The sequence below is a fragment of the Leopardus geoffroyi genome, chromosome A1 (genome assembly GCF_018350155.1).
Source record: "Leopardus geoffroyi isolate Oge1 chromosome A1, O.geoffroyi_Oge1_pat1.0, whole genome shotgun sequence".
In the NCBI taxonomy this organism is placed as follows: Eukaryota; Metazoa; Chordata; class Mammalia; order Carnivora; family Felidae; genus Leopardus; species Leopardus geoffroyi.
In genome coordinates this window covers 104208557-104236374 of record NC_059326.1, presented here as the reverse complement: position 1 = coordinate 104236374, position 27818 = coordinate 104208557, and the positions used below count along the sequence as shown (strand labels likewise).

The window sequence follows — 27818 nt, the reverse complement described above, 5'->3', positions numbered from 1 at the left end:
CCAATGTTTTGTGATAAAAAGTTGAAATGAGAATTTATTTTTTTCTTTTTTTGATGTTTTTATTACTTTATTTCTGACAGCGCGTGCAAGCAAGAGAGGGGCAGACACAAGAATATGAAGCAGGCTCAGGGCTCTGAGCTGTCAGCACAGAGCCCGACGCGGGACTTGAACTCACAAACCATGAGATCATGACCTGAGCCAAAGGTGGACACTTAACCAACTGAGCCACCCAGGTGCCCTGAGAATATACTTTTTTTTTTTTTTTTAGTGTTTAAAAGCAGTTTTATTTATTTATTTATTTATTTATTTATTTATTTGTTTGTTTGTTTTTAATATATGAAATTTATTGTCAAATTGGTTTCCATACAACACCCAGTGCTCATCCCAAAAGGTGCCCTCCTCAATACCCATCACCCACCCTCCCCTCCCTCCCACCCCCCATCAACCCTCAGTTTGTTCACAGTTTTTAACAGTCTCTTATGTTTTGGCTTTGAGAATCTACTTTAAATAAAACTTTAAAAATGTCTTCTCTTCACAACCAACATTCTTACACAAGTAATCTCACAATCTTTCTTCCCACTCCTTCCTTCATTATAGTCCATGGCTTTGATCCCACTGCCAAAGTTACTAGCATTACGCACTCCTCACAATCAACAATAATCTGCCAGCCACCAAATTTAATAAATAACTTTTAGGACTTATCTAACCAAAACTGTCCTAGCATTGCTTTATAAATCTCTGTCCCATGACTCAACTCTTGTCCTGCTTCTCTGGCTATTGCTTACCATCTCCACTTTTCCTTTTTCTACCCCGTCCTCATATGAAGATGTTTTCCACGTCTTTGCCCCTCCTCTCTTTTGTCTTTATCCCCAAATATCAGCCCTGCTCCTGCAACTGTATCTCCATTCAAAGTCTCTCCATAGAGCTCCAGGCAAGTACCCTAGAATGCCATGTGACATCTCCAGCTAGAAGTCCAATACCACTAATTCACACTAACCTGAGTAGGTTCTCTAAACCAGTCCCCTATCCATCAAGGTCTAAAAGCAACACTGCCCCCAGGCACCCATGCATGGAAGCAGGGTCACCCTCAACTCTTCTCCTGACTCTCCCATGCTTAGTATCTCTTAAATCCACTTTCTATCCTTTCCCACTGCCTACCTGAGCTCAGGGCCCGCCTCAAGTGTTCTTACCTGGGTTTTATCTGTACTCTTTGTTTCCTCCACAGAATGGCCAGACCATTCTTCTGTTCATGTCACTTTTCTACCTGAAATTCTTGAGGCTCATGTCCTAAAATCCAACCGCCCTCTACCACATACGTGCATGCGTAGGTATGTACACACACACACACACGCACGCGTGCAGGTCTAGTTAGAGGAAACTAACTGCCATTTGGGTAACCACCCTCTCCTAATGCTTTCCAGCCAACTCCTAGTTACTTACCTCCCAACACTCAGCCCAGTTCCCTGGCGGTGTCTTTCAAAACTTCAGAAGGCTCCTGTCTGCCTTAGTCTTTTCTTCCACAGCACCATGTAGATACTGCTATCATAACACTTATTACACTGTATTAATGTACCACATTAACAGTTCACAATAGCATAGTGTTTGTTTTCTGCTTTGCCCATGAGACTGTCAACAACTTGGTAACAAGAACTGAGCGTCCCATCTATTCGCGGCATCTGGTTCAAGGCCTGGCATATAGTATTATTTCCACAAATGTGTGCGGAATAAAAAATGAAAAGAACATTTCTCAAAAAAATAATTCAAAAAAACAGTATTTCTCTCATGAGTATTAAACACTTACAAGATTTTAATTCCTCTTAAAATTATTATTAAGGCATAGAGTAAAGTAGGAAAGTAGCTTTCTAAGAAGGAAGATAAAAGAAGTCTTTTTCAGTAATTCATCTTCACCCTTTCCTCATGAGCGAACGAAGCCCTCAGTATTTCCAACAGCTGCTTCCATTACTGCACCCTCCTGACAAATCCACAATCACCTCCAGGGAGCTATGAACTATCATTGTGAAACTATCACTATCACACATCCAGGACCATCTGCAAAAGTAACAACCAAATGGACCTGAAAATCAGCTGTCCTATGTAAGATTTCAAGTCCCAACCCAATGATAGTGCATGGTGAGCCTGCTTCAGGCAGAGAAACCAAAATCACACCTGCAAAACAGCAATGATGTAAGGATTACAAGAAATGACACGGGGGGGCGGGGGGGGGGCGGGAGGCTGGCTGGCTCAGACGGTAGAGCGTGCAACTCTATCTTGGAGTTGAGTTCAAGCCCAACCTTGGCCATAGAGCTTACTTAAAAATGAATAAATGATCCATGTAAAAACTCTCTGACAATGCTGTAACACAGAGCTCAGACCTAGTCTAGCTCTACCACTAATCTGCTAAATTCTCTTAGCCTGAAGTTTCCTCACTCATCAAACAGGGTTATCACATGGCTTAAAAGACAGTGCATCTAGCAGAGTGCGTGGCAAACATGTTAAGCGCGAAATGAATCTTAGCACCTTCTGTCCTGTATCTTTGATAAGTACTTTAATCTAGCTCTGTTTCTGCATCCACAAATCAAGTTGGTTAGACTGCATGATCCAAGACCCCTTCCAGCACCAAAAGGGCTCTGATTTGATCTGTGATTAATAAATGTAGATGCAGTGAAGGCAAAAAATTTTATTTAAAAAGGACCAACTAAACAGATTAGCTAAGGAAAACGTCATTTATCATCCAGTCATACACCAAAAATATCAGCAGAAACCTAAGATTATAACCTAAGTTTCAATCATTTTATGCCTTTATACCAGCAATATGACCCTAACAATATAAAAATGATCAAGAACTAGAAAGATTCCAAAATTAAAATAAATTCCTCAGACACTCATCTGTTGCTGGTAGCATCAAAAATTGGCAAAATTGTCATTTCTTCATCCAGTGGTTAACATTTAACCAGTCAATTAGTTAACATTTAACCATTAAGTTAACCAGAGGAAAAAACCTGTTAACTGTCAGCAAGAGAAGATAAACACGGCCCTCTAACCATCTCAGAGAAACGGGGGACATACAGTCACTGAGAAGTACACATGCTTGGTCACAGCAAGCTAAGTGACCAATAAAAGTTATCAGTGTAGCTTTAAAATGTGTTAAATGATAGTATAGTACATTAGCTGATGTGAAAAGATAATCACAAAACAGTCCTGCATGAAAAAAGGTTACATATCAGTATTTAACAGGAATCATTTTTTGTTAACAATATGCTTATTAATAGGAAAACTTCAGAGTTCTTTTTTACGGAACTAAGGATGATTTTAACTTTCTTCTTGGTGTTTACCTGTATTTTTTAATTTCCCATAACAAACATAATTTTGTGTAATAAGAAAGCTTTTTTTTTTTAATTCCCGAAATATAACAGCCAACACACAATCCCTTATCACAGAAGTACAGTGAAAAAAAGAGGTTAAAAACCCTGATTAGGAAACTTCCTTAGACCCCAATAATAATTGGGAACTTCAGTTACGCTCCCATCACTCAAGTAATGCCTCAGCCTCAATCTCACTATTTGTGCTTGGAACAGACCTACACTGAAGATATAAAATTCTCAAGATCTCTAACTCAGACATACCAGAGGTGATGTCATCTGAACAAATTAAAGGACAAACGGGGGGGGGGGTGGGAAGAATCGGGGCACCTGGGTGGCTCAGTCGGTTGGGCAACCAACTTCACCCATGTCATGATCTCACAGATCGTGGGTTCGAGCCCGCGATCGGGCTCTGTGTTGACAGCTCAGAGCCTGGAGCCTTTTCAGATTCTATGTCTCCCTCCCTCTCTCTCTGCCCCTCCCCCACTCACGTTCTGTCTGTCTTCAAAAATAAACATTAAAATTAAAAAAAAAAAAAAATCAACAGCGTATTTTTTTACTGCTTTATCTTTCATCCTGTGTTTACTTTCTTGAATCTGGGTACACTAAAAGATTACCTAGTTTATAGGATTAAACCTAAGGATTAAATTCCAACAACTCTAAAAGATATCCTGCTCTACCAGACATCCTTTGAAAGCATAGGAAGGAAGTGTTATGACAGTTTAATTACCTAGGATCTGCTTCCTAGATTTTGACACCAATTCTAGGGGTTTCATCCTTCCAAGTATTTCCCTGAAAATTAAGTTTAGCATGCAGTTTTATAGCTCTTATATTAAGGCCGGGGTGTTGCTGTCAACTTGCTTCTACCAGAGCAAAATTAGGACATAACCGAAAGACGAGGCAATACACGTGATGAAGGTTTTTGTTTTTAAACTAATCACCCTATGTCCAAAGAAAATTCCCTAAAGCAGGTTAGCATTTATTATTTTAGGTTTGAAAACTGAATACGAATGTTAGAAAAACCCTGCTGATGTTGTTTAGTCTGTGCACCTTCCCTAAATGTCATTCTGTGACTAAAATAGGTAGAAAGCCAACAAAGGAAGTATATATATGCACTAAGTCCAAATTTATAGTAAATCCCAACCCCTTTCACCACTAGGAAAGTGACAGGAAAAATTATTTTATCATATTTACATTTCAGTACTCTTTAAAAGTGCTAAAAGTTTAGCAACTTTCCTTGGTAAATTATCAGCAATATTTTATCCAACTATTACTGGATAAAAATTCATCCATTATTATGACACAAGTAAATAAGAGGCTAAAAAATGATGTAAGTGTCTTAATTCTTGCTGAGATTCACAACACTACTACTTACTCCTTATCCCAATTATACAGATGAGGAAACACAGGCTCAAAGAATTCAAGTACCCAAGCCACAAAAAACTAAGAAGTTGCAACTTTGCGAAGTACCCTTGCTCGATACTATCCAACCTCATGCTATTGTGGGTGACAGTGTCCCAACATACTTGTTAGTAGCACATAAGTACCTGTATGCATTTTTTAATTACAACACACGCAAATCCAAATTTCCCATTAGAAGTTTCCTTACTAGGGGCGCCTGGGTGGCTCAGTCGGTTGAGCCTCCGACTTCGGCTCAGGTCATGATCTCACAGTCCGTGAGTTCGAGCCCCGCGTCAGGCTCTGTGCTGACAGCTCAGAGCCTGGATCCTGCTTCAGATTCTGTGTCTCCCTCTCTCTCTGCCCCTCCCCTGCTCATGCTCTGTCTCAAAAATAAATAATAAAATAAGACATTAAAAAAATAAACAAAAAAAATAAAATTAAATTAAAAAAAAGTTTCCTTACTAAAGCAAAATCAAAAGAAAGTTATTTCCCCCAAAGGAATACAAAAATAGGCTTGATCCCTCAGTCTCAAACCCATTTTCCTCAAAGTAATGATGCTTGGGAATGGTGACAGGAAGAAGTCTACAAATCTTACAGTGCATATATGCCATGAAGAAATGCAACACTATACTGTTGGAGAAAAAAAATTTTCCTAAAATTATATTTAAAAAGCACCACTTGTTTTGAAAAGGCATGAATTTATGCTTTAAGTAATTAAATTCTGTACAGTATCTCAAAAATTAACTTGAAAACACGGGCTTTAAGGCCTAACACCTATAAAACATTAAACTATGTTTCGTGGGACATCCTTTGTAACTCCTTTTAAATGCCAAGACAGTATGGGGCTCCCGGGTGGCTCAGTCGGTTGAGCATCCAGCTTCGGCTCAGGACACGATCTCACATTCCATGAGTTTGAGCCCCGTGTCAGGCTCTGTGCTGGCAGCTCGGAGCTTGGAGCCTGCTTCACATTTTGTGTCTCCCTCTCTCTCTGCCCGTCCCCTGCTCACGCTCGGTCTCTCTTGCTCTCAAAAATAAATAAACATAAAACAAAAATTTCTGAATGAAAGGACAGTAAAATTGGCTTGCTCAAACAATCCTACAGCATCCATTATATTTGTTATATACCAGTGAGCACGCATCACCACTTTCCTAATTAATTCCTAACCCTCAAAAACAGAAACTTAAGAGCTCATTTTGCAGCTTTTCAAGCTTTAATATTACCATAAGCCAAATGGGGAATAAAAGACAACTTTTAGAACCTGATGAATCAGGTGAATTTAATAAAAGTAGTTAATTTAGGGGCGTCTGGATGGCTCAGTCAGTTAAGCGTCCGACTTCAGCTCAGGTGATGATCTCACGGTTCACAGGTTCAAGACCATAGTCGGGCTATGTGCTGACAGCTCAGAGCCTGGAGCCTGCTTCCGATTCTGTGTCTCCCTCTCTCTCTGCCCCTCCCCCACTCGCACTCTATCTCTCTCTCTCAAAAATAAATAAACATTAAAAAAAAACTGGGGGTGCCTGGGTAGCTCAGTTGGTTAAGCGTCCAACTTCAGCTCAGGTCAGGATCTCACGGTTTGTGGGTTCGAGCCCCGCATCAGGCTCTGTGCTGACAGCTCAGAGCTTGGAGCCTGCTTCGGATTCTGCGTCCCCCCCTCTCTGTTCCTCCCCCACTCATGGTCTGTCTCCCTCTCTCCTTCAAAAATAAAGAAAAACATTAAAAAAATTTTTTTTTATTTTTTTGAAGCGGTTAGTTTAAAAACACAAATCCATACTCTCTTACCTGCACTTCCAGAGTTTCTAAAACCTAAAATTTTCATTAATTCATTTGGTGGCAAAACCTGACCTAAATGGATATGAGGCTATTTTTAGTTGTCTTTCTCCACTGACTATAACTATTAATATCTTTCCTTGCAGAAACATGTTTCACAATGGACTGCCACCCCAGACCCCACTGGGGGTATTCTATATGGTACATGCATATTACCTTAAAATTGAAATTGTTTTTACTTCTATAACACACCTGGCCTTAAGGATTTTACATAAAAAAACTGTGGACCTGTATCAGCAAACGAAAAAAAAAAAAAGTATGCATCCATAAAATTAGTTATTGAACAAGTGACCAACAAACTTACTTTTCTCTTACATCTATCTACCTTTCCTGTATAATGAGTTAACACTGAAATTCTGAAATGTCAATCTTCCTTTACTTTTTTGTTTCAAGTGTTGACTGATGGCACTCATCATCATTCTTGGAAACTATTCACCAAAACAGCTTCCAATGACATATAATTAGGTTTGGACTGAATCAGAGTAGCTGTATCTTAAATCTGAGACGTGTTCCTGTGAGACCACATGGATGGAAGCGGATGTCAAATTCTCTCCAGCAGGACCAAGCATCTCCAAGAATTATTCTGTCTTTAGGTACATTGTGTACTGAGGAAGCAAAAAGGGACTAAGTAATTTCGGAATCTATGATTTTTAAAATCCACTTACATGATATACTAACTTACAAAGACTCTTAACTCTGAATAAAAAATTAAAAACAGAAAATTATTCTTAAATAAAAGAGCTAAATGGACCCAAATAGACAAAAACAACTTCTTGCTTTACATCTTACAAATTATACTGCAACTATTGCTCAAAATTAAATTATTCCCAAGATTTCCAAGAATTACTACATACAGGCAGCATTAGTCTACCCACTAGACCCTAATAAAAAGGCAGTTAAATATGCCACATAAAATAAACTTGTATCGGGGTGCCTGGGTGGCTCAGTCAGTTAAGCATATGACTCCGGTTCGGGTCATGATCTCACAGCTTGTGAGTTCGAGCCCCGCATTGGGCTCTGCGCTGACAGCTCGGAGCCTGGAACCTGCTTAGATTCTGTGTCTCCTTGTCTCTCTCTGCCCCTCCCCTGCTCACACTCTGTCTCTCTCTCTCAAAAAATAAATGTTAAAAAAAAAATTAAAAAATAAATAAAATAGAAACTAATTGAATAAAAGAGAAATATCTGTACAAAAAAATTTCTTGGAATTAAAAGCATGACTTCAGGGGCGCCTGGGTGGCGCAGTCGGTTAAGTGTCCGACTTCAGCCAGGTCACGATCTCGCGGTCCGTGAGTTCGAGCCCCGCGTCGGGCTCTGGGCTGATGGCTCAGAGCCTGGAGCCTGCTTCCGATTCTGTGTCTCCCTCTCTCTCTGCCCCTCCCCCGTTCATGCTCTGTCTCTCTCTGTCCCAAAAATAAATAAACGTTGAAAAAAAAAAAAATTAAAAAAAAAAAAAAAAAAAGCATGACTTCAGTCTTTAAAATGTCACTACTGAAAAATAAATTAAGTAATTAAATAAAAAGTCACTACTCAACTAGAGAAGAATCAAAGTAATTTCCCAGAATGGAAAAAGAAAAAAAAGAGACAAAAGTGGTTAACATCCCAACCAGAAAAAAGAAAGAAAACAAGGAACAGAAAGATTTGGAATAAAATAAATTTCCCAGAGCTAAATAAAGTTCAAGACTTTAAATAGAAAGAAACCACTTATAACAGGTGGGATGCATAACAGAAATATCCTTTCCTAGACTCATTGCCATCCAATTTCAGAAAATCAGGATAAAAGAAAATTCCAAAGCTTCCAAAGAAGAAAACCAAAAGCAATCACCAAAAGAAAATAACTGTGACTGACATCAGACAGATACTACAACACAGGCCACTAGAAGACAAGGGAGCAATATCATAATTCCCAAGTTCTGAGGAAAAAGGTTAGAACCAGTATTCTATACCTAACCCAACTACTAACCAAGCATGACAAAACAAAGTTATTTTCAGACACATGGGACTCAGAAAGTTTAAATCCTGGGGAACCTGCGGGGGCTCGGTGATTGAGCGACCAACTCTTGATTCAGGCTCAAGTCATGATGTCACAGTTCCTGAGATAGAGTCCCACTCAGGGTGCTGACAGCAAAGAGTCTGCTTGGGATTCTCCTTCTCACTCTGCCCCGTCCCTGTTTGTACTCTTTCTACCAATAAACTTTAAAAAAAAAAAAGGAAGTTTACATCCTGCCATCTTTTCTGAGTCAGTTGCTTAAGGATGTTCTCCAACAAAACGAGGGAAGAAACCAAGGAAAGGAAAGTATGTGATCTAGGACAGTGGGTCGAAATCAGGTCAATTCCTAGGATGTCAGCTACACACAGCACATTTTTTTAAATTTTTTCTTAATGTTTTTTTATTTTTGACAGAGCATGAGCGGGGGAGGGGCAGAGAGAGAAGAAGACACAGAATCCGAAGCAGGCTCTGGGCTCTGAGCTGTCAGCACAGAGCGTGACTCGGGGCTCGAACTCACAGACCTCAGGTCATGACCTGAGCCAAGTCGCCAAGTGGGTCGCTCAACCGACTGAACCACCCAGGCGCCCCTACACACAGCACATCTTAAGCCCAGAAAGCTTCAGGGAAAAAATAATACTCATGTAATAGATATTATGATTACATATTTTCAGAAAGACTTCTTTAGTCAACAAGAAAAATGAAAGCCCATTTAGGAGCAAAATTCCTTAACCACACCATCCCTTCACCCTATTTTATCTTTATTACCCTGGCACCTGTTATTACGTAAAATTATATCACATACGTTATTTTATTGATTCTAATACATGTATATTTTACTTTTTAATCTTGCTAAAACTAGTATGCATCTTACAATCCACACACGGCATTTTTTTCCACTTTTTTTAATGTTTATTTATTTTTGAGAGACAGAACACAAGTGGGGGAGGGGCAGAGATAGGGAGACAGAACCTGAACCAGGCTCCAGGCTCTCAGCTGTCAGCACAGAGCCCAACATGGGGCTCAAACCCATGAACCATGAGAGCACGACCTGAGCCAAAGTTGGACGCTTAACCAACTGAGCCACCCAGGTGCCCCCGCATGTTTTTACACTTTAATTGACAAATAACTGACACACATCACTGTGTAAGCTCATGGTGTACAGCAAATTGTTTGATTTACATATACTGAGAAATGATTAACACAATAGGTTCAGTTAACATACATCTTCTCACATAGATACAAAAAGAAAAAAGGAAAAAAATTTATCCTTGTGATGAGAACTGTGAGGATTTTACCTCTTAACTTTCCTATATATCACATGATGACCTATAGACATCCTGGTATACATGACATTCCTACTACTTTATCTTGTAACTGTATGTATCTTTTGACTGGCTTCCTCTATTTCCCCCTCCCCCTCCATAGGCAGCATTTTAAAACTACAGTCAGCCAGGTGGCAGTCTTGTTACTGTATTAAAAACCTTCCGTAGTTAACTTCTGAAAAGATTACAAAAGCATCAACATCGAAATGCCTCAGATTAGATGAAATAGGACCTTTATGTGCTTCTTAGGTATCTCCCCTACAGTACTCAACTCAGCAACACAAGGGCAATAATTTATTACTTTAAAACAATTTCTGTAGTCTCTCAACATACAACAGTGACTGGCACATAACAGATGCTTAATCTGTCACATTTGAACATCTCTGAAACAAATATGGGCCCAACAGAATGGATCCTACATAGCTGGTCCTGACATTTTTTTCTTAGTGGTGCATTTTATAGCAAGTTGGCATCTAGGATTTGAAGAAACTCAGTAACAAAAATTGGACAGTAATGTGAGTGCAATGACCCATTTCAAAAGAAGCCTCCAAAGGTTGGTAAATCCAAGAAACAGAAAAATAAGCTTATTATTGAGTTTCGAAACTAAACACCCAAATAAACACAAAAAGAGCTAAACACGACTGCCTCCTGGAAACAGACAATAGATTGTCAACAGTCTTTCACCAGAAGTCTGCGTATTTTTTTATCAAGTGCACACACTTTTTATGAACCATTTTTCAATTATTAATAAGGGGGAGGGGTAGATTCATGTATACAAAATCAGAGAGAGACAGAAGCATTCACACAGACAGAAAGACATTCACGGGCAAACAGTCAAAGTCGGAGTCAAGCATCTCCAGAAATTTCAATGAACAATGGAGGATGGAGACCGAGTTCTGGAAGCAAATTTAGCAAATATCTAAAGCATGACATCAACCCTAGTTGCCTACTGATTGATTACAAGTATGCCCTTTTGCTCACCAGAAAGTCAAGGTAGGCTCAGCAAAGGCTTGCTAGTTTATCCTAGTGCCCTGGTCTGAAAACTCAGACCTCCTTAGGTGGAATAACTACAAACTCGCCACAGTACTTCACGTTTACCCAACAACCCTTACACCTGCCCTGGCCTGTCATTAATTACAATGACAGACGCGGGCGCTGAAAAGGTCTCTCCATTACCAGAAAGACCAACTGACTACATTAAGGGGGTGCAAAAGCTCGGGGAAGGAGACTGCTGCCGGGGGGGGGGGGGGGGGGGGGGCGGTGAGTAATGTGGTCCACGAATCAGAGAACGGTGGCCACGCCATCCAAAACCCCAGCTTTCAGCACCCAAGAGGACCCGCGACTATCTTCTTAGAAACGGCACCTTTCCCTAGAGAAAGCTAAAGAGCTTAAAACCCCAACTCGGCCTGGGCCGGCAGAGGCGCTCAGTTCAGACCCCGCCCAAGACAGGCGTAGAAGGATTGCAAAATGTCACAGGGCCCAGATTGAGCGCGCCAAAGCGGGACCCACCCCCGGGAGACGGGGACGCTGGAGGCAGGTCCCTCCCCTTCCTCTCTCCGCCCGCGCACAGCTCATTCATTCTTGAGGCGGGCAGCCCATCTTCCCGGCCGGCCATCCCTGCGCCGCAAACCCACCAGCCGCTTTGTCTCTGGCCCGGCCGGAAACAGGAACGCGCATTGGAGCGCGCGCCCAGACGCCACCTCCCCACACCTGGGGCCCGCCGGGCATTCCCGGCAGGAGAACCCTTCTGGATCTCGGGGTTCGAGGTCCGAAGCTGGCCAATCCACCTTGGCGGCCTCAGGTGCGCGCTCCACCCGGCCCTGCTAAAGAGCGGGCAGTCGGAAATGTGCATCTCTTGGTCACACCGTCGCTACAACTCTAACCCTCGTCCGCGACCCCTCTCCCAGCTAAGAAACACTGTATTCTTTCGCCTTCCAAAGGGCGTGGGCACTCGGCCCCGGTCCTCCCGCCCTGGGGCTGCGCCCCCCACCCCTCGCGTGAGCTAATGCGGCCCCCAGACGAGCACTCACTTGAGGAGCAGCTGGTCGTGCTCGGCTTTGAACTTGCCCAGCTCGATCTGCAGCTTGGCGCGCTCGCGGGCCGTGTCGTCGAGCGCGCGTCGCGCGTCCGCCAGCTCGGTCTCGTAGAGCGCCTTGAGGCCGGTGAGCTCGCGTCCGCGCACCTCCTCACGCTCCGTCACCTGCAGCTGCAGCGCGCTGTTCTCTGTCTCCAGGCTGCGCACCTTGTCGATGTACACGGCCAGGCGGTCGTTGAGCTCGCGCAGCTCCTCCTTCTCCTGCAGCCGCGACAGCCGCGTGGGGCTCAGCGGCGTAGCGGGGCCGCCGGTGCGGCTACCCGACCGCGGCGGCACGGGGGTCGCGGTCGCCATGGCGGGCGGCGGGGCGGCTGGCGGGCAGAGCAGAGCGGGGAAGCCGCGGGCAGCACGGGACGCGTAGGGAGCTGCAGAGGGCGAAGCGATGATCCGAAGGCACAAACCGACGACCCGCGCCCGCGGAGAAGCCGGCGTGGGAAGGGAAAAGCACCTGGGTTGGCAGGAGCCGGGTTACGGCACAAAGGGCAAAGGGGGAAGACTGCCAATCAATCAATCGTAAAATGCCCTTTTAAGAAAACACGCACACACACTCACACACACACTCCGGAAGATTTGGGGCGAGGGTGACCGGGAGGGGCCGAGCTGGGTCCGCGCGCCGCCGCCGCCACCACCGAGTCTCCCGCCCGCAGCACTTTGTTTCCTCTCAGGCGGCGCGGAGAGGCTGGCGGGGAGGGGGTGGGGAGGGAGGAGGGCGGCGGGGGGCGGAGGTGGCGCTGGCAGTGGCGCCGCACTCTCCAACATGGCCGGCGCGCGCCGGCACCTCCACGTGACCGTCGCCGGCCAATGGGGAGCCGGCGGCGCGCTCCGGGGTTCGGGGGCTGGGCCTGTAAATTCAAAATCGGGGCCTCGGGCAACCGTCAGCTTGGCGCGCGGGGCTGGGCGTGGCTGGGGACGGTCTGAGGGCGGTGGAGCGGGGCGCCGAGGACTGCTCGCCGGGCGGCCCTGGGCCCAGCGCCGGCCGGGCCTTCCCACCACCCCGCGGGGACCCCCGGAGGGGCTGGGCCTGCGGGTGGCGGGAAGGCGCCCGGAGGTTTTCCGGGGCGGGCCAGCGCCGCAGCCCATACCCAGTGGTTCAGGGAAATTCAAACATAAACGGCCGTAACAGCCGCTCGCACAACTCGTGGAGGCCGGGACAGTCGCAGATGTTGTAACTTTATCCCCGGCAGCCGTGGAGTTACGTAATGGGCTCTGCTGTCTGAGGTTCAAAGCCCGCTACGTGCCGGTTCCAAATGCAAGCCTTTATTTTTCTCTGGGACGGAAAATGGTATATCCAAACACCTCCTCCCAGTCAAGTCGACGTACGCGTGTCTTGAAGCAACAGAGACCGCACAAAAGCCAGAAACACTGACCTTGGAGTCATTTGCTACCAGTGCTGATCTGATGGTCCGTCCCTGATCGGTTGGTTTCTGAGCAATTAAAGGGTTTATAAAATCAAAACCACCTCGCAAGAAGTAAATAGCACAAGCTGTGAATTATCTTGCTTCACTAAAGTCCGATGCAGCAAAATCGAAGCTTGTGCAAATTTAGGTAGAAACGACTTTTTGCTTGAAAAGGGGATCCCTCTAAAATGTAATTGTCAGCTAGTTCTAATCAAATGTCCCGTTAATCCCTTTGAAAAGCCTTTACCTTGAGGCGAACGTTCATTGGCTTTTACTGTGCCCTGCACTGATCCGTCCACGCAGACGCTCTGTGGTATGGGGATTGTTTTCGTTTGAAAATTCACGTTTAACAGCCGAAATTCCTCAAGGCTGCCCAGCAAGTGACAGGACAACGTTTGAACCCAGGCAGTTTCGGCTGACCCCAGAGCCTAGCCCTTAACTATAACCTAGGCCACCTCACGATGTATTAGTAAAGTACACCTCACATCTGTAATTACAGCTTAGCTGCCTTAATAATGGTAGAAATGAAGACCAGGATGTTCTTTAAATATTAAGTTACGTACATAACAAGTAGTGAAGGGCACCAGGCTGCATCATCACCCTGGGGGGATTTCTGGGCACCCTGAGTGATGATACTGTCCTTACCGATGGTTCTGTTTCCTGCCCTGTTACCTAAAATGCCTTTCCTTAACCTCGCTGAGAAAGAATTGAAAAGCTTCTATTTTAGGGGCGCCTGGGTAGCTCAGTAGGCTAAGCCTCCCACGACAGCTCAGGTCATGATCTCATGGTGGGTGAGTTTGCGGAGTCCGAGGCCCGCCTTGGGCTCTGTGCTGACAGCTCAGAGCCTGGAGCCTGCTTCGGATTCTGTGTCTCCCTCTCTCTCTGCCCCTCCCCCACTCGTGCTCTGTCTCCCCGTGTCTCAAAAATAAATAAGCATTAAGTTTTTAAATAAATAAATAACAAAAGAAAAGCTTCTGTTTAAGAGGGTCTAAAAAATCCAGATTATTGGAGAAGACATGAGACCTAAGGAAGATGAGTGCTGATCCCACGTGGTGGAATCAGCACTGGAATGTAAATCCCCTCCACCCATGGTTTGGGTTTTGCTCCATATTCCTCCACCCCCCAAAAATATATATATTTTGAAATCTTTTATTAAAGTATTTTCTTTCCACTTTGAAAATTTTAAAACTGTATGTGAAGTGTCATCAGGCCTAACCTCTGTTACTCTCAAACCCATAAAGCCTTTTTTTTTTTTAAGTTTATTTTTTGAGGGGAGGGGGGCAGAGAGCCTAATGGAGGGCTCAAACTCATGAACAGGGAGATCATGACCTGAGTTGAAACTAAGAGTCAGACCCTTAACTGACTGAGCCACCCAGGCACGCTCATGAAGCTTTCTCCTAATAGAATCTTTCAATTTTAGATTCTTTTTAGGAGACTCAGATTGTGTCCTTTTGTCTGAACGACAAATACATTGGAGTCAATTAAGGATTTGCCATTGATTGCTGTGTAACAATGGAAGTTATTCCTTGGTTTCCTCATAGAAAAATTGGAATGATTTCTACATTCCAGGAGGTTCATAAAGATTAAATGTTAAACATATAATATGAAATGACTAGTAATTCTTCCTGGTAGTAATTCTATGTCTCCAACCAAAAGCAATTTTTAAAAAATGGAAAATCTCTTAGCCATAAAATGAACCAATTCTGCAAACATTTGGTCAAGAACTTTACTAAATGTACATTTGCCTTACTCTCTTGACAACTCCCATGCCTAACCCTGTACCTGGAGTGCCTTACGCCTGCTCTTTCATAACAAGAGGCTGTTCAGCCCTCTTAAATAATTCCTGTAATCCCATCACTGCCGATGTGTTTCCCAATTAATTAGAACAGAAGTAACAAATACTATGTTTTTGGTGACAGTGTTTTCACATTTACCAGGATAATCGTATTTTCAAATATTCTGCCTTGTTTTTATAAATCTTTACTTTCTTGTCAAGGCACATGTTCTCGTTGCTGGTTAGGGCATACATATCCCCACCAAGCCTCAAGTTGCCGTGACATTGTTTCCCTCTTCCATACTCCTTCCACTGCACAGACCTACTTGACATTTGCCCTACTTTATTTGACATTACCCCACTTATGTCCCAGGGGAGAGGAGTGACAGCTGGCAGTTAGCTGAGCATACAGTGCAAACAAATGGACTAGCTAGGACTGCAGGGCGCAATGAAGAAACATATTGCTGGGTGGCATCCCCTCAATATATGTTTGCTGAAAAAATGCAAGAAGAAATAAATACATGGTGTTCCTCCAGGCCACATTGTTTCTGTTTAATACACTTTGCAAAGTTAATATTTTTTCCAGTTACCATAAAAGCATAACAATAAGTCAGGTTTCAGAAGGTTGAATGACTATCCAGAATCCCTTCAAACTCTGATTTTGATTTTTGTGTTTTAAAAAGAGACTAAGGGGCACCTGGGTGGCTCAGTCCCTTAAGCAACCAGCTGTTGATTTTAACTCAGGTCATGACCTCACAGTCCTGACCTTGAACCCCATGTTGGACTCCCTGCTGGGGTGAGAGGCTGCTTGGGATTCTTGATCTCCCTCTGCCCCTCCCCTGCTCGAGTTCTCTCTGTCTCTCTCAAAATAAATAAATAAACAAAAATAACAATATTAATAAAAACAACCTAAATAGTTATAAAGGTGTCTTTATCATCTTCAATAGCATTCTTCTCTTAGCAAAGCTGCATGACATTTACATATGACTCAAAACTGTTTTCCAAATTGTTAAGATCTGGATAATTTGGCAATAGTAGAAATGGCACAGTTGTTTTAACTCTGTGGTTCCATTTTCCTGAAAACACATGAGTTGATCAAAAAGAGAAACCAATGGCCCCTGGGTGGCTCAGTCTGTTAAGCATCCGACTTCTACTCAGGTAATGATCTCACAGTTCATGAGTTTGAGCCCCACATCAGTATATGTGCTGACAGCTCCGAGCCTGGAGCCTGCTTGAGATTCTGTGTCTCCCTCTCTCTCTCTACCTCTCCCCTACTCGTGCTCTGTCTGTCTGTCTCTCTCTCTCTAAATAAATATTTATTTTAAAAAAAGAGAGAAACCAATCTTCACGCTTGCATTTCAGTTTTACTTTATGCCAAAATATGGTCATAACACTACTTTATTTAAAAAGAATATCTTTAAAGCCATTTAATAAGCTAGTATTTATGTATCTGATTTTTTTTTTTAATTTTTAAAAGCCTATCAAGATATGCTCCCTCACACTATATTCTGCATCTTTACCATTAGAGTAAAAAATAATAATAGTAACAATAAAGACTGGAGTCAAAGTGTAGAGTTTATACATAGTTCAGCTGTTTGTGGTCTGATTGGAACCGACACTACTCAAAAGTTAAGGGCTTTCCTTTTTCATGATCCATCTCCAGTCAGCCAGTATATTTATCTTTATAGATGGTTTTATCCCTACACAATAACATTTAAACATATTCATAACGTGAGACGTTTCTCACCTAAAACATCTTTGTTTCCAGACCCCATGGTTGAGTTCAAGAAAGCAGAGGAAAAATGAAAATACAATATTTGCATAGTTGATATTCTAAAATAAAAGAATGAATTTTCAACCAGATGTTAGTTCATTACCACAGTTCTGGGGTACCATTCTTCTCAAGATGGCATTGTAAAACCAGGACGAAAGACAATCACACCATTTTCAGCTTTTAAGTTTAGTAATTTTGATATAGGTATAGGAAAAGATTTGAAAAGTAAGGTAGTCTTGGGGCGCCTGGGTGCCTCAGTCGGTTGAGCGTCCGACTTCAGCTCAGGTCATGATCCCGCCGTCCGTGAGTTTGAGCCCCGCGTTGGGCTCTGTGCTGACAGCTCAGAGCCTGGAGCCTGTTTCGGATTCTGTGTCTCCCTCTCTCTCTGACCCTCCCCCATTCATGCTCTATCTCTCTCTGTCTCAAAAATAAATAAATGTTTAAAAATTAAAAAAAAAAAAAAAAAAAGAAAAGAAAAGTAAGGTAGTCTGGCTGAGCCAGTCCCGTCCATTCCATCTTCCCATCCCAACCTTCTCAGCCCCAGTAGCTTTTTCCTGGCTCTCCTGGCTTGCCAACATACCCTACAGGTTTTGGACTTGGTTAACCTCCCTATTCACATGAGCCAATTCCTTAAAATAAATTTGTCTATATATACATATCCTGTTAAATCTATTTCTTTGGAATCGGTTGCATCCCTATTCGCCAACAATGAAGCAACAGAAAGAGAAATCAAGGAATCGATCCCATTTACAATTGCACCAAAAACCATAAAATACCTAGGAATAGATCTAACCAAAGAGGTGAAAAATCTATACGCTGAAAACTATAGAAATCTTATGAAAGAAATTGAAGGAGACACAAAAAAATGGAAAAATTCCATGCTCCTGGATAGAAAGAACAAATATTGTTAACATGTCAATACTACCCAAAGCAATCTACATATTCAGTGCAATCCCTATCAAAATAACACCAGCATTCTTCACAGAGCTAGAACAAACAATCCTAAAATTTGAATGGAACCAGAAAGACCCCGAATAGCCAAAGCGATCTTGAAAAGAAAACCAAAGCAGGAGGCATCACAATCCCAGACTTCAAGCTATACTACAGAGCTGTAATCATCAAGACACTGTGGTACTGGCACAAGAACAGACACTCAGAACAATGGAGCAGAATAGATATCCCAGAAGTGGACCCACAAACATATGGCCAACTAATCTTTGACAAAGCAGGAAAGAATATCCAATGGAATAAAGACAGTCTCGTCAGCAAGTGGTGTTGGGAAAACTGGACAGCGACATGCAGAACAATGAACCTGGACCACTTTTTTACACCATACACAAAAATAAACTCAAAATGGATGAAAGACCTAAATGTAAGGCAGGAAGCCATCAAAATCCTCGAGGAGAAAGCAGGCAAAAACCTCTTTAATCTTGGCCGCAGCAACTTCTTACTCAACACATCTCCGGAGGGAAGGGAAACAAAAGCAAAAATGAACTGCTGGGACCTCATCAAAATAAAAACCTTCTGCACAGCGAAGGAAACAATCTGCAAAACTAAAAGGCAACCAACAGAATGGGAGAAGATATTTGCAAACAATATATCAGATAAAGGGTTAGTATCCAAAATCTATAAAGAACTTATCAAACTTAACACCCAAAAAAGAAATAATCCAGGGAAGAAATGGGCAAAAGATATGAATAGACACTTCTCCAAAGAAGACTTCCAGATGGCCAACAGACACATGAAAGCCAAAGTATGGAAAGAGTCCAAATGTCCATCGATGGGTGAATGGATAAAGAAGATGCAGTATATATATATATATATATAATGGAGTATTACTCTACAATCAAAAAGAATGAAATCTTGCCATTTGCAATTACATGGATGGAACTGGAGGGTATTATGCTAAGCGAAATTTGTCAGTCAGGGAAAGACAAATATCATACGACTTCACTCATATGAGGATTTTAAGAGACAAAACAGATGAACATAAGGGAAGGGAAACAAAAATAATATAAAAACAGGGAGGGGGACAAAGCAGAAGAGACTCATAAATATGGAGAACAAACAGAGAGTTACTGGAGGGGTCGTGGGAGGGGGGATGGGCTAAATGGAGAAGGGGCATTAAGGAATCTGCTCCTGAAATCATTGTTGCACTATATGCTAACTAATTTGGATGTAAATTTAAAAAAATTAAATTAAAAACATAAATAATAAAAATAAAATAAAATTGCCCTCAGAAAAGAACAAAAACTCTATTTCTTTGGAGAATCCTAACACACCTTCCCTTTTTCCATAAAAGAAGGATGTAGAGGAGCTAAGAGAGGCCAACAGATTGAAATGAGAGAATGAGAGAGGAAAGCTGCAGACTGACCCGGATGAATGGGCCGCTAGAAGCATGGTGGAACTGTGCACAACTCAGCAGAAGCCTTGAAGACAGAGGTGACAGAGGACAACATACTCAGGAGCCACAAGAAATCACAAGAAATTTCCACAAGAAATCTGGAAAAGGCCAGCACAGCGTGGAAACTGAGTAAATCCAGAAAGTAGATGGCTTTCCCAACAGCTGTAAAGAATCTCCTTAGATTTGGAATCAATCTCAGGGAAGACAGGAAAAATGAAAAATCTGAGAGATATTAAACTTGAATGTGATTGAAATATAAATATAAACTGGTCCACACCACTAGAAGATTGTAATCCTGGTCATCAGAATGGTCCTCCACATCTCTTTACACTGCTTTTCTCCACCTGTAGGTTTTATTCCAACACAAGCTCTCTCTACAAGGTGGAAAATCTGGCTTCTGGGCCACTCCACACCTAAGTTCTCCTAGTATGTCCCAATATAGCTAATCTCAGGAAAACAGATTTGCTTGTTTGGGTCCCTTGCTCAGCCCTGAAACAATTACTATATCCTTTGATTGGTGAGGCCTAGGCCAAAACCCACCACGATGATAGGCAGGGGTCAGGGAGAGTCTGGAGTCAAGGCTACCCTCACCAAACCACGTGGGATGGGATTCCAAGAAGAATGAGGAGTATGTCCCAAAAAGTGATGAAGGGATGCTGGGCAAGGGATGCTGGACGAGCAAAAACAATATGTATCAGGGCACCTGGGCTCAGTCGGTTGAGCGCCTGAGTTCAGCTCAGGTCATGATCTCACAGTCTGTGAGTTCGAGCCCCGTGTCAGGCTCTGTGTTGACAACTCAGAGCATGGAGCCTGCTTCGGATTCTGTGTCTCCCTCTCTCTCTGCCCCTCCCCTGCCCATGCTCTGTCTCTCTCTGTCTCAAAAATAAATAAAAACATTAAAAAAAAATATATGTGTCTACCTCACTAAGGGAGAGTAAGAGAATTAACCTAAATAGTCCTTTTCTGGATAAAATTCTTTAAAGGTCTGCATATTTTAAAAAACGTTAAAATACAGGGGTGCCTGGCTGGCTCAGTCAGCAGAGTTTGTCTGTCTTAAGGCTATGAGTTCAAGCCCCACAGTGGGCGAACAGCTTATGTACATACGTGCATACATACAATAGAAACTCTTAAAGGTTTAGGATACCTAAAAAGCCATTTTCATCTACCCATTAATCCATGCATTTCTTCATCAAACATTCGTGGAGGACTTACTACATGCAGAGCACAGGCCACTCAGGTACATGATTCCTGCTCTGAGGAGCTCCACAGGCCAGTCGTGGACAGGCAAACAGAAATAAATTCTGCCTCAACGTGTCAGATACTGACAAAGAGGCATGGACAAAGGAGTGCAGGCACACCGAGAGCCAGACAGTCCTCTGTGCTGGGGAGGAAGTCACTATGAGCAAACAGACGATCTCTGAGCTGGGCTTGGAAGCATGTCAGCCTCCAGGGACTGGAAGATGAATCCGGTACTTTGTGGAGACCTGTAAATGGCAAACCACAGGCCCCAGGGCGAATTAGAGGGAAACCCCAGACTGACTCCCTAATCTCCTACGGTGTGCTTTTTATTTCAAACCACAATATGCAAAGGGTGCTTTAAACTAGGAATTAGTAAGGTGGTAAAGGAACCAGATTTTAGTCAACAATTATCTTTAGGCCTGGCTTCCAGTAGTCAACAAAAATGGAAAATTGGGGAAATTGCCATATAATTAAAACAAGTAAATTACTTAAACTGCATCGACACCTTGCCTAAGGCAAAACTAAGATAGAAAGGCAATTAAGCAGGAAATTTTATCGAGCAACTCTTGTGTGCAAGGCACTATGCTGCATCCTATGAAAGAAAAAAAAATTTTTTACATTTATTTTTGAGAGACAGAGTGAGATAGAGTGCAAGCAGAGAAGAGGCAGAGAGAGAAGGAGACACAGAATCTGGAGCAGGCTCCAGGCTCTGAGCTGTCAGCCCAGAGCCCCAGGTGGGGCTCGAACCCACAAACCACGATATCATGACCTGAGCTGAGGTCCGACACTCAACCGACTGAGCCACCCAAGCAACCGAAAGAAATTTTTTTAAGTGTGAAATGTGATTCGATCCCTCAATAAAGATATCGTGTGTGTAGAAATGAAATATATACATGGATTAAATAGGTCAATCAATCAAGCTGTGAAAGACAGAGGTCCAAGGGAGAGGTGTTGATAATAAGTGTCATATCACTGGGAATGCTAAAATCTGGGGAATGAATAAATCGCTGCAGGCCAGGACAGCATGAGAGGACATTGTAGAAAAAGAGAATTTGAGCTAGACATTAAAGTAGGGGAAGACTTTTTTCAGTAAGTGATTTGATTTACAAAAAAATTAGCTTTATGCACCAATTTTTCAGGAATTTTTCCATAAAGTTAGATGATGCTAGAGGCAGCTGGGTGGCTCAGTCAATTAAGCATCTGACTCTTAATTTCAGCTCAGGTCATGACCTCATGGTTCTTGAGTTCCAGCCCCATGTTGGGCTCTGTACTGGCAGTGTGGAGCCTGCCTGTGATTCCCTCTCTCCCTTTCTCTGCCCCTCCCCTCTCTCTCTCTCAAATAAATAAACTTAAAAAAAAAATGTACCTCCCCTGCAGGCCAGCAATTCTAAAGACAAATGAAAGCACATTTCTCCTGAAAGACTTGTGGAAGAAGTTTATGCTAGTGTTATTTATAGCAGACCAAACTGGAAACCATCCAAATGCCCATCAAGAGAATAGACACGTGAATCATGGTATAAGTACTATTCAGCAATGAGAAAGAATGAGCCACAGATACGTTCAACCATGCAGATGAATCTCACGAACATTATAGTGAGCAAAGGAAAAGTACATTTTATGTGATTCATTTATATGAAATCCAAGAACAAATAATTGGAATCTTTGTAAAAAGAAATCAGGACAGTGGATGTCCAAAGTGGCGAGAATTGATTGGAAGGGAGCATTAAGGAACTTTCTGGAATGATACATTCACGGGTGCATGGACACAGTTGTCAAAGCTCACTAAATCACTAAATTGTACACTTAAGATGTTCATTTCACTGTATGTAAATTTTACCAAAACTTAAAAAAACCATATTCTGGTCTCTTTTAGTTTAGATTTTAAAACTCCTGAGATGCACTTTCTACCTTTTTCTGTAAGTAGACAAGTTTCCACCTTATTTGTTGCTTGAATTTCAAATTTTCTGTGAATTCTTCATTTTGCACACCCATGCTATACAATCTGTGTGATTTCTTCAGGAATTAGAAAGTGAACACAGCCATTTTTTGGTTTATTTATTTATTTTGGGTTATTTAATTTTTTTAAAACAATGACTTGATGAGATTACAAAGGTGCATTTGAACGAATATAATTGCTAATTATACTTCAATTAAACATTTTTAAATAATAAAACAAAAAATGTATTTGAGTAATGAAGGCAGAGGTGTTCGGGCTGAAAGCTGTGACTTGAAAAGAACGGCTGTTGGGGCGCCTGGGTGGCGCAGTCGGTTAAGCGTCCGACTTCAGCCAGGTCACGATCTCGCGGTCCGTGAGTTCGAGCCCCGCGTCAGGCTCTGGGCTGATGGCTCAGAGCCTGGAGCCTGTTTCCGATTCTGTGTCTCCCTCTCTCTCTGCCCCTCCCACGTTCATGCTCTGTCTCTCTCTGTCCCAAAAATAAATAAAAACGTTGGAAAAAAAACATTAAAAAAAAAAAAAGAAAAGAACGGCTGCTGAAGTGCTGAGCACAGAGCCTGCTTGGGACTCGCTCTCTCTTGTTCTCCACCCTGCCCCCACTCTGTCTCTCTCTCAAAATAAATAAACTAAAAAGTAAAAAAAAAAAAGAAAGAAAGAAAAGAATTGCTGCCGTTTTTGTCTTAGATCGGAATATGTTGGAACATGAATACTACAAAACTGAGAATTTCGTGAAGAAAAAAGAAAGAAATCTGAAAAAATAGTTTCTACTTTTCACTACTATATTCTTTTTACTTTGTAAGATTATATATTTTGTCACTGATCATTCTATTGATCACATACAAATACTAATCTCTAGTAATCCAGGGACCAAAATCCTTTTTGTTTTTTTAAGTTTATTTATTTTGAGAGAGAGTGGGAGTGGGAGAGGGGCAGAGAGGGAGAGAGAGAGGAAGAGAGAGAGAATCCCAAGCAGGCTCTGCACTGTCAGCGCAAAGCCGACATAGGGGGTTCAATCAAACCCACAAACCATGAGATCATGACCCAAGCTGAGTAGGATGCTTAATGGACCCAAGCTGAGTCGGATGCTTAATGAGTCACCCAGGTACCCCTAAATTCTTTTAATAATATAACACCTTTTTTTTTTTTTTTTTTAATGTTTCTTTATTTTTGAGACAGACAGAGACAGAGCATGAGCAGGGGAGGGGCAGAGAGAGAGGGAGACACAGAATCTGAAACAGGCTCCAGGCTCTGAGCTGTCAGCACAGAGCCCGATGCGGGGCTCGAACTCACGGACCATGAGATCATGACCTGGGCCAAAGTCGGACGCCTAACCGACTGAGCCACCCAGGCGCCCCAATATAACAACTTTCTAAACAACTGAAGGCACACCGTCAGTTTAATTCACTAAAAGTAGAGAAGCAATTTTTAAGAAGGAAGGGGATGAGAAGGGAGGAAAAAGGGAGTTATCAGAAACTGGGGTAGCTTTGTGACTTATAAAGGATATTTAATATTATAATATCATATTTTGTATTTCAAAAGCAAAAAAAAAATACCTACAGGTTTAATAATACATATTTTAAAATTTGACTCGACTTAAAATTTGTCTTAAATTTTCTCAGCCAAACAGGTTTTGTAAAACCTGTGATTCCCAAATGGCTGTGGTGGAGAAAGACAGAAAGCCTCTGTTTCTAAGGGGCTTTTTTAGATTGGAGGGAGCAGGAGAGCATTTTAGGTTTATTAAAAAAGAGTTCAAAGTTATGAGACACTGTTGTGGACAACAGAGAGAAAGTATAGCACACGGCTCTTGCCCTTAGTCTCGCTGGGGCTCTTGAGTTACACGCAGAACCATATAAGCAAGTACACGATTACCTACCCGAAGCTACTGGGTCAGACAACCCACCATGACAGCGATGACTGTAGACAAGTTCCGTTGTGACATTCACTTGGGAAAATTACCCTGTGGTGACTTGAATCAGCTCCCTCGCGAGGTTTTCAGAAACCTGTTGTCATTCAAAAGAAATTGGTTTCACTTCTCTAATCTTAACCTCTTCGTTTTTGTCTTTTACTCTACACTTCCTTTAAGGGATTTCATCTGCGTTGATCTCAAAGTGAGGAATGGAGAAAAGAGGTCTCAACTGTCACAGGGAAAAGGCAAGTCACAGGGGGTGAGCCCAGCAATTTTATTTTTAAAAGTAAAATGAATCCAAAATGTCTGCTTCACCCTAAAATATTGAAAATGTCATTCCTCCTATGAACTCCTGTGGCATTATCACCTACAGCAGTCATTTGGAACCTAGCGTATTGCTTTTTGGTTTGTCATTTCAACCAAATCGTAAGACTCTTTAAGGCAGAAGAATGTCCTTGGGGGACACTGCAGATGAGGAAATACTGTTACTTTCCTGTCCACGGGCATCCATAGTGGAGTAGAGCGACATACAATAAGGATGCTCTTAGGACCCTGGCCTTCACCACTGTCTTATATTTCATGAGTCCACCTTATCTAAGAGATACTTCTGTATACTTCCTTTGAGCAAAGGACTTGCATAGTCATGAGTCAAGAGATACTCATAAAACTTCTGAAAACAATTATTTGAAGAATTTATAAGAATTCCATTTGGAAAACTTAGTTTTTTATTATTCTTGTCTGAAAATAAGAATGTGATCCTAACATCTATTTAAATGACTATCCATTATTGGTAAAATAGTACTATGTGATAAATAATAACATATAATGGAAAGCTTTTTCTCTTTCAATACCAACGGCCTATTTCAGTTTCAGGTTTACTATGTCATCTCAAACGCTTCCTCCAAACTTGGTTACGATTGTTGATGAAGAAATTGCAGGAAATAAACTACTTGATCAAAAATGCATATTTTAAAAATTGAGAGTTGCATGCTAAGCATTGAGAAAGAGAACCATAGATACATAACCCACCCCAAGTGGACTCTGGTTAATATCAGACATGTTGCTACATCTAAAAGACGTTCAGCCAATAGGACAAAAATCAAATACAAGAATAAGATACATGTGTCATATATTAACAAGTACAAGTGAATGTGACAGTTTGGAAATTTGGTGGAAGGGAATCACAGCACTGTATGTCATAATCAGAATTAGTGCTCTGTTCTAGATCACCAGAAACACACCATTTCACTTCCCATTTGTCTCTTAATGCTCCCCAAATGATCTGAGTTAGGAGACTGACCAGTCAAAGACCTGAATGGCAAATCTCTTTCTTTCATTGGAACTGGAGGAGAGAAAGAACACGGAGAATGCTTCAGAGGCCGATTTGACCGATCACTGGACAAACAAAACTGAAAATATTTGGGGGACCAATGGAGATCTATTAGGGTTCAGGTAACATAAAGTCAGGACAGCACAGGCTTCAGAATCAGGAATACCCAAGTGTGAATCCTGCACAGTCATACACTATGTGACCTCTAGCGAGTTACTTAACATCTGTGAACCTCCATTTCCTCATTTGTAAAACCCAGAGAAAGAACTGCCTTACAGGGTTGCTGATAGAATTCAATACGTTGATATGCACACAGTGTATCTGGTACATATTCGGTGGTAAGGAAATATTTATTCCATTCCCTTCCTCTACAAAAACAGATCATTAGAATTTTTACTTCCCAATTTTAAAAGCTTCCCATCAACTTAGCATATAAAACATCATACCAGTACTGAGAAAAATGTGTGCCTGTAACAACACTGCATTTTCAAAATGTTAACTCTTTCACATTGTCATGCTTACTAATATTTATCTTGGCATAGAGTCAATAGCCGTACAAATATTGCATAGTACATGTAGCGACTGCCTTACTAGAATCTGATTTCGTTTCGTAAACTTTCGGTGAATACCAGTATGGCCAGCTCTAGAGACATTACAAAATAATCAGACACAGTTCCCACCCCACGGAAACTGACAGCATGTGTAAAGAAAGGCCAATGTACTTCTGATATGTGCTCTACTGAATATTTTTATAATTATCTGTAAGCCGACCTCTCTCTAAGGTTGAGTTGCGTTTAGATTTCATAGCCCATTTTTGTCATTTTATTGATTGTTTTTTAGATATCCAAGCACAGTTTGGTTCGCATTGATTTTTATAATATAAAGAATACATCGCTTCCAGTTAATATTATCAAAATAGGAATGGGCACGCAGTTAATGGGCATCTTGCAAAAGATGGAAAGAGACAAGATCTCTTATCCTGAGATCTTATAATACTTAAACCAAGATTTTCGCTTTGTATGTCTCTCCACCACTTCCACATTTTGAAGAGGGAAAAAAAAAAAGCACACTCTCTGCGTAACCACAGCAACAACCCCTGCTGCCTGCTGGCCAGAAAAAGGGTAGTATTAAGGGTGCAGTCATCTGCTTGCCACAGACTGCTGGCAAGGCAAGAAAAGCTAATTAGCACCCCAACCCTCACCCTTACTCTGACCCTCCTTTCCATGCCTCCACCATCTGGCTGGCCTTCCCTTCCCCTACTGCTCCGGCTTCTTTCTGCATCCTCTGGCTTGGGGAGGTCACAGACGTTTGCCTATCCTAGCAAGAGACAAGAAGTCTTCAGCAGCATCCTAGACCATGAATTTCTAAAAATTTTAAAGGAAATTGCACAAATCACCTCCTCCCCCTTCCCCCCAACAGTGTTCTCTTTCACTCTGCCTGTTATCTTACTGAAAACATCTACTCTGTCTAAGACAATCTTTAGGTCTGGAATCCAATCTGCTTTGTAATTGACAACTGTCTCGTGAAAGGTAAGCACCTAGTTCCTACACTGAGTCTCTCTCACCGATTTGATCGGGACTTGGGGGACAGCAATAGGATATGAAATCATTAAGTAAATATAGTACCTTTCAGCATAAAGCCACAGGAAATGGTGAGACGTACCTTTGGTATGAAGCAGCAATGACAGCTCAAAGGCCATTACTTATTAAAGATGCCAGAAAAATAGGGTATCAGTGAAGTCAACTAACATTTTGAGAATTCGCAGAATAAAAAGAGTGAAACTTCCGACTAGTAATCAGATATAGACTAGCTATTAACAGACAAGAATTATGATTTTCCTATTTACCTGAGACATAAAACAATCTAAACACACTGAGGTTTCACTAACAAAACTCCTTGTTACTAGGTTACTAGGATTTGGTTACAAAAACAACAGTATATTTTTTTTCTGTATTTTGTTCTTGCGATGACTTATTTTTTCTCTTTTTCTACCTTATAGTAATATAAGCTATACACTTTTTAAAAGAAAATCTAGGAGTGCCTGGGTG

General features: G+C 42.0%; 1 protein-coding gene across 1 annotated transcript in view; it reads right to left on the bottom strand.

Annotated features, from left to right (window-relative positions):
* The window catches only part of LMNB1 (lamin B1), a 57594-nt gene extending 44831 nt beyond the window's left edge, over nt 1-12763 (bottom strand). Inside the window, exon 1 of the mRNA XM_045487314.1 lies at nt 11928-12763. Coding sequence (XP_045343270.1) covers nt 11928-12286 — 359 coding nt within the window. The 5' untranslated portion in view covers nt 12287-12763. The remainder of the gene's footprint in view (nt 1-11927) is intronic.
* Nucleotides 12764-27818: the final 15055 nt, after the last annotated feature.